The 7,837-nt window shown below is 48.7% G+C and overlaps 1 protein-coding gene across 1 annotated transcript in view; it reads right to left on the reverse strand.

Moving 5' to 3' along the window:
* Positions 1 to 7,831, reverse strand: part of SERAC1 (serine active site containing 1) — a 34,014-nt gene extending 26,183 nt beyond the window's left edge. Inside the window, exons 1-3 of the mRNA XM_004674159.2 lie at positions 7,448 to 7,831; positions 2,522 to 2,701; positions 522 to 558 (exon numbers count right to left, since the gene is read on the reverse strand). Of these exons, the coding sequence (XP_004674216.1) occupies positions 522 to 558; positions 2,522 to 2,615 (131 nt within the window). The 5' untranslated portion in view covers positions 2,616 to 2,701; positions 7,448 to 7,831. The remainder of the gene's footprint in view (positions 1 to 521; positions 559 to 2,521; positions 2,702 to 7,447) is intronic.
* Positions 7,832 to 7,837: the final 6 nt, after the last annotated feature.

A 7,837-nucleotide genomic window follows, 5' to 3' on the forward strand; every position in this document is an offset into this window, starting at 1 on the left:
TTATTATTATTATTATAGAGTACGACTAGACATCTATTTAACATATATTCTCCCTGAGGAAGGAAATGGGAGAGTGAAACACAATTCTCAGAGAGCGGCGAAACCGTGACGAACGCCGGGCTCAGACGTGAGCGAGACGGGCATGTCGCGTGTCATAATTTCCTTCCATGTGTTTTATGGTGACTTCAGGGATTTTCAAACATAATTTTAATTAGTCATTTTTTACCTCTTCACCCGCTTCGGGACCCAACCAAGAGGTGGTTTTCAGTGACTAAATGCGCGCGTGGGTGCTCTGCAGGAGTGAGCTGTTCCTCGGGCGGCAGTGCAGGTGCGGACCCGACAGAAAGCACGCAGAGGCAGAGTGGCTGGGTCGAGACCGCGCTGAGGTGGCACAACAGCCCAGTGAGGGGCCCCTGTCTGGCTCCCAGGTCTACACGCCCGCGGCCTCATGCGCCCTTCAGCACTTGCCCTGAGGTTTCCCACAGTACACCCCGAAACAAAGCATCACAGCTGATACTTACCCTAAAATAAGTGATCCAGTAAACTTTATTATATTTCCTTCAAAAAAAGGGGAAAAGAGAATAGGATAAGTTTTACTTGAAGGACATGACGAGAAGTAGGCAAGTGCACATCTCACCCCCCGCACGCTCAACCAGGCGGAGTCTCTGCCACGCTTTCTGGTGTGGTCGGTGTATGACCACCTGGCTTCCTGTCCCCAGGCACACTTGGACGATGAGCGCTGTCCAGGGGGCAGACTGTCCACAGGGCAGAGTGTCTCACGGCCGTCCTCACTTGTGGTCATCCCCTCCCCCCTTCGCCCCACGCTGCCCGGTCTCTTGTGAGAGCGCCTCGCTCCTCTCGGGGCGTCTGCAGTGCTTCCCCTCCCTGACTCGGCCAGTGCAGCGCCAGTCAGGTGCGGGAGCAGGGAGACTTCTGTCTGCCAGGCCGGGGGGGATGGTGCGTGTCAGGGGACACAAAATGGCTCCTTCTAGATAATTACGCTTAGTGGAGGTGCCCCATAAGTTTCAGTCTACATTTTTATTTATGAATTTTTGTCTAGAATTTGGAGAACATTTTTTCATTGGAAGAAAAAACAAACCTAGTGGCAGATAGTGAGTGGCCAGCCCAACCTACACTCCCGCTATGTAAGGAAGATGGAAACAGGCGGTAGCAAGCAAGGTAAATAAAGCTCCTTAAGTAAAGAACGCTTAATGAACACGGCCACCTAATTACTATCCCAAACTATGCAAATCCCAGCGGGGAGGAGAGCTGTGCCACACAGGCGCAGTCCACCCACACCTTAATGGAAGCTTGCTGGGAGGGCCCCTGCGCGTCTGGAGGTTCAGCAATTATCTTGTGGCCATCAGGGCAGTAAAGATAAGAGAGCAGGGAGACAGGCCTTGCTAAGCTGAGATTTCTGCCCTAACATGTCTCTAGCATGACTTCCTGCTATGTTAAAAAAAAAAGGAAACACCTACTGATGTAAGCCGTGGTGGTCAAGTATCTGCCACTGGGACTACCTTGCACCCATGATGGTCAGGAACAAGCTATAATTCGGTGGGTGCTGGCAGCCCTTCGTTCAGACCTTGAACGTGTGCTGCCAGGAGCGCACTCTCCTCCCCAGCAAGGGCAAGGAGCTCTCCTCGAATGATTTCTCCCAGCCCTGGGCTTTAATGGTGGCAGCAGAGCAGGGCAGAGGACACGCCTGTAGGTCTGCAGGGTGGGGTCGGAGATGTGCAATGGGCAGTCTGGTTGTCTGGTCTCCACCCACCCCACCCCACCCACACCCCACCCGCCACTTCGTCCTGCTTCTTCCTCCTCTCCACCCATAGTCTTCACTGGAATGCCTCACTTGCCTCACTGTCACAAAGGACTCGTTCCTGCGAGAGTAGTTTGGTCAGAAATGGTGAGAAGAAAAGCGCTGTCCCTGCTCCTCTTTTTATTTAAAATACAAAATCACAGAATTTTCTAGATACAAAGGATTTACCTCGCAAACAATCTATGTTAAAAAACGAAAGGACTGTGACTTTATATCTTTTTCAAAACTGTATCTGCGATGCTCAGAACAGTACCTGGTACATGGTAGAGGTTCAGTAAATGTCAAATGGGGGAAAGACGATCTTGTAAGCTCCCAAATAAAGACTAGTAATAAGGGAGGACAAAGACCGGTGAGTCCAGAGTGCGGCAGCGCTCGGCCTAAGGGCGAGCTCATCCTCCTCAGCCACACTGTGCTCTCAGGCTGACCCATGTGGCGACTCTGTTACCAGGAGCTGCCACTCACTGAGAGCTGCTGAGGGGGAAGGGTAAAGCTGATCAAGAAGGATCGAGATGAATCTGACATCAAGCGGAGAGGGACGCGAGGCCTAGGAAAAAGGAGTTAAGTGTGGCTCTAGACCGACAACTCCGGGGTGAGCTGGGGCAGAGAAGACAGAAACAGCTGTCGAGGCTCGGCGGCCGTGTGCGGCCCTGCGTGTGCGGGTCGGCCGCCCCGAAGCCTAAGCGCCGCCCGCCCAGCACTCACGGACATCTCTCCAGCGCGGGCTCCTGTCCGGCGGCTCCCGAGCGGCGGCCCCCGCTCTCCTGCAGCAGATGACGCAGTGCGCGGCCAAGGCCATCCTGCGCGTTCAGGACAGCTGGGACCCGCGTAGCGGCGCCGGAAACACTTCGTAACTGCAGGAACATGCAGAACCACAGTAGAGTGCTGCAGGAGCAGAAACAAAAATTCTTCCTTAAAGGCCTAGAACAGACTCACTGGGAATACGTTTGCGATTACTTCGAGAGCCTCCAGCTGCACGTGGCTGTGAGCAATCAGGAGGAAAATGGGCATTCTGATGGTTAGTTGTCAGTGTGATTATGAGTCAAAATATCAATGTTTTGAGAGTTTTCATGTCTTCTAAAAATGCACAGATAGAAATGTGTTTATGGTGAAGGCCTGCCACAGGAGAATCAGCTCTGATGAAGACATGCTTGGAATTCGGGGAGGGTGGAGCTTTCCTGTGATGCCTTCGGGATGGCTCTGTGCACACTGTTTAAGTCTTTGAATGTAGTTGCTGATGGCTGGCATCCTTCCAGAGGGGTACTGTTGCTCAACTAGTTCATCAAGGATGATCTAAGTATGATGCAAAAGCTTCTGGAACAACTCAGTATTCTAGATCACGTCAGCTTGTGCTCAGATGACACTTTGTCCCTTTTATTTTTCCTTTTGTGTTAAGAGAAAGGAGGGAGCTACCTTGAGGGACTACTGGGTGTCTGCAGGTTCGGCATATAAACAGCCCCTGGCAGCCCTGTAGGGAGTAGAGGTGTCAGACTACCTGGTAAAGAGACAAAATGCGAAAACACCCAGAAATCAAGTGGCGAAATGTCGATAAATGCCCACCAGTAACTTCCTAAATGTCCTGAACGTAAGAATCAAAAGGTACAAAATGGCTGGCTGCGTCAGATACTAAAGCCCAACGTTTGGCTGTCTCTGAGAAAGTCATCTGCATTCCAAAGATGAACACAGGCTCCAAGTAAAAGGCTGAAAACAACCCTAAAATAAAATGACCCCTTAAAGAGGCAGAGAGACCACTTTTATCAGTGAGATTGACTTCACTTCCAGAAAGAGAGCGCAAGAACTAGGGAAGGACCCTATAAAACGGGTTTCCTATATTGCTACAGTGCAAACAGCAAGGAACTGCGAGCCCACCGGTGGCCCACCCCACGGTAGAAAGTGGAGCCTTCTGGACTCCACCCCAATTTCCCATGGAGCTGATGGGAAAGGGGCAGGGCTGGCACGTCAACAGTTAAATCCCTGGTGAGAAGGGGCAGCTATGGAGAAACCTAGCTGCTACAGCAGCTTTGGCTTGGACTTGTCTTTGCTCAGAGGCCACAACTTGAAGCAGGACAGACAGGCCCCTCACCAGCCAGTGTTTCTCTTCTGCTTTCTCAGCTCTCGCTTTTCGTACTTCCCACATAGATAGAACCTGGTACTGTTCTTTCCCCCCAGGAGTCTGCTTTTGAGTCATGGCCTGAAGCTGCAGGCATGGGGTGGGGACCCACCATCTGGGGCAACCCCTGTCCCTCACATTTGTCACCTCAGTGTGGCCCCAACCTGGGGCCAGGCATCCCAGTAGGCCAGCCCAGGCAACCCTCCCTGCAGTTGGCATCACAGCAATTGCTGGGCACGTGGCATCGTATTCACTGTTGGGTAATTAAGTGGGATTTTCTCTGACACATATGATAAAACTTCCAGAAACCTAAATTTTTTAAAAAATGGGTTGTCTTTTCTGTTTGTTTGATCAGCTCGGTAAAGCTCCGGAAACACACCAGAAAAGTTCTCCTTCTCTTTATGGGAAAGACAGGCAAGTTCAACCTATTTAGTGAGCTGAAACCTAAGGGAAAGCACTGTACTTGAAGTGATTCACCTTCGTGGCCACATTAGTATCAATGTTTTAAAGTTATTAGGTGAGACTTAGTGTCTGATATGTTTTGATATACAGTTGCTTGTCAGTACTGGTTGTTGCTGTCTTGGGAAGTTGTAAGTTCGTTAATGTTGGTGACTTCAGAACAGTGGCCTCTGCAGAAATTGTTTGTGGGGAGTGAACAGGACCAAGGCCTCAGTGATACTGTAAGGCCCATGCTAACCGGCAGTATTCAAGGCTGAGCGTTTTCTACAGGAGGCTAAATGGACTTAACTATGTTTGTCTGAAATTGTACTTATTTTTTATTCAAGAAAACATTTTAACTTTTCTGTGGCATTGTAAACCTACATTCTGTAAGCAGAACTAAACTGTTAGCATTTTCCCTTTCCTTGATGCCATCACAATATGAAAACATGGCTCATGGCAACATGTCTGTCTCTGCACAACTTCAATAGGGAATTTTGTTTCTCCTCTGAGAGTTGGAACGATGGTAGCTGGCTCACAGTTTGCTTGGGATGTCCAGGCAGTACTAAGATGCGCCTGCCATTTTGCCTGTGGGGTCCAGACACCCCGAGGTGAGCAGGCAAGCTGGCCTCCACTGAGAAGTCTGGAGACCCCAGTGAGACAAGTCCTGGGAACCGTAAGAGGAAGAAATGACCCGAGGTACAGCGCTGCAGGAAGTCTGGTGAGACACACCGTGGCATGGCCCCACTGGGTGAGGCAGGTACTGAAAGCGCCATCTAAGGCCCCTAAGGCGCCCATACAGCCAACTAAAATTCTACCTGGGTATTCTGCCCCAGGTATAAAAACAGAATTAGATTCAGTTTACAAACACATTTTTGCTGTACTGTTTGATAGAAGTGGGATGAAAACAGAGCACTGTTTTAATGGTAACCTCTCAAGTGTTTCCGAGATCTCTATTCTCTCTAGGTTTGAACTATTTTCTAGAAATGAAGAACGTTGCCCACTGGCTGGGCTTGGATAATGCCTCATGATTGACTGCTGTGTCCTTTCCATAAGCTGGAATCCTGGGGTCTCCTGAGGCCACACCCCAGCATCCAGGCGTCTGATTTTCATCAGCACTGAAAACATTTCGGTGCTGTAAGATTTGAGTACCTGTTTTCAGAGGTGAAAATGCTTATAAGTGGGAGGAGCAACCTCTGAGCCAGTGGCCAGCTTTCACAACTCCACCCCAAAGTCTGGGGAGCTGGTGCTTCCGCAGTTAATCTCCTGGCAAGGAAGGGTTTTGGGGGGAAGTCACCAGTTAGCTGTGTGTGCTTCGGTGTGGACTCCAGTCTCTGTTCAGGGGACAGTGTCTAAGGTAGGACAACAAAATCTGGCCATTTGCTGCCAATCATTTCTCTCTCTCTTTCTCTCTCTCTGCGCTAGATTTTCTCAAGCCCAAACACATCCAGATACTGCTTTTTTCCCCTGCGTCAGTTTTTATTCAATCCTGTAGTGGCAAGGCCAGAGGGAAGGGCTCACCAACTGGCTCCACCCCAATCCCTCAGGTTTCCTCTCAGTTACAATTTTTTTAAGTCTTGGTTTGTTTTATGCTCAGAATAGGATCTGTCTTGCTGAGTGTTGTATATGCACCTGAAAAGGATGTATATTCTATTGTTACTGGGTAGAGTATTCTACAAATGTTAATTAGGTCAACTTGGTTGGCAGTGTTTTCAGATCTTCTCTTCATTACTGATTCTTTAATCAACTCTTCTTTTGACTGAGCTGAGTAGAGATGCATTGAAAACTGCTACTCAGATACTACAGTTTTGGAGTTTTAATTACTATATATATATCGTTATATACATACACATATATACATATATAGTTATTTTATTTATATATAGCTGTAATGTGTGTGTGTCTGTGTGTGTGTATATATATATGTATATATATATATATATATATATATATATAAAATTACTATAGCTTTATACTTAGCTTTAGTATCTAGGAGGAAGCAACATTGATTTTCCTCAGAGTTGACCAAGAATAGCATTCTTTGCCTTTCCACATGATTGACTTAGAATATCAAATTCCATGCAAAACCATACAGGTTTCTTCTGCTTTCCAAAAGTAGAATTCTTATTTGGTAGGTCATTTTGGAGGATCTGAGAATGCTATTATCACTAATTTGAATGGGAAAATTTTTGCGCATTCCCACACCCAAAATACAATATGCCAAATCCTACCAAATAAGAGCATTACGCTTTCAGGTAGCAAGACAAACATGCCTAGAATTTTTTTAAAAGATTTACTTATTTATGCATACAGAACTGGGGTACAGGCCAGAGGTGCAGGGGCAGTGAGAGAGTCCACCAGAGACAGAGCGGGGAGCAGAACAGGCAGATCGAGGAAGTACACTGCTGAGGGGAGCAGCAGGCGGGTCAGGACCAGTCTGCCGTGCCGTGGGGGTCACCTCCCGGGCAGGGATAGAACTCACACCAAAGCAGCTGTGGCTCCCTTGCAGTGCTGGTCCTAGTCCTAACCCACTGCGCCACCAGGAAGGGCCCAACACCATGTTTTTAAATGCCGTTGCTTTATAACATATTTTCATGGCATTTCTCCCTTTGTAGCTATTTATGGTCGTCTAGGCTTCTAGATAAACATTATAATCATTTTGTCAGAAGAGCCCATCATGGCATAACTAAGTTATATAAGGAGGGGACCTGAAAGCCATTTGTAACATCCTCTCACTTTCCAACAGCCTTTCCAACCATTCTTTATCACATCACCATCTGATACCTTCTCACTGACAGATTTTAGTGATTCTCTGCTCCCACTGTAATGACAGCTTGTTTACCACAATGTGAGCCACACTGGATGCATCAGAGTGTTTGCAGAATAACAATAAAAGGATGGAGATTTAAAATCTGGATTCCCAGAAATACAGGCAGAAAAGGTTTGAACTGAGGGTGAACTGATGGCCAGTTCAGTCGGAGAGGGGGCGGTTGGGTCAGCACCAGGCCTGCACCTGGGGCACAAAGGGGAGGTTCGGTGTGATGGAACTGGGGCGGGGAAGCATGCAAGCTGAGAAAACGCACCTGGGGAGAACGATCCGATCCGAGAGGGAGACAGAACTGGCGACAATAAGGACGCCGACGGAGGAAGAAGATCGAAAGAGCAATGGAAGAGCTAAATTTGTAAATCACACGAACGGATAAAAGGCAGCAGGAACTTAATGCAGGAAGTGTCATTTATCCGAAAATGGAAAGCAAGAAGCTCCTACCTCACTGAGCAGCGCGAGCGCTCTCCGCTCACAAATCAGGATTTGGGGGAGGCTTCGCTGCAGCGCGCGCTCTGGCCTTCCCCTTCAGGAGGACCGTTACCGGGTTTGGAGGCCGATCGTGGTCCCACGCAGGCCACCCCCAGGCCCGAGCCACCCCGGGTCGCGGAGGCGCGGGTTTGAATGAGACGGCTTCCTCCTCCGCGCC

The sequence above is a fragment of the Condylura cristata genome, unplaced genomic scaffold (genome assembly GCF_000260355.1).
Source record: "Condylura cristata isolate star-nosed mole 26May11 unplaced genomic scaffold, ConCri1.0 scaffold00001, whole genome shotgun sequence".
NCBI classification, from domain to species: Eukaryota; Metazoa; Chordata; class Mammalia; order Eulipotyphla; family Talpidae; genus Condylura; species Condylura cristata.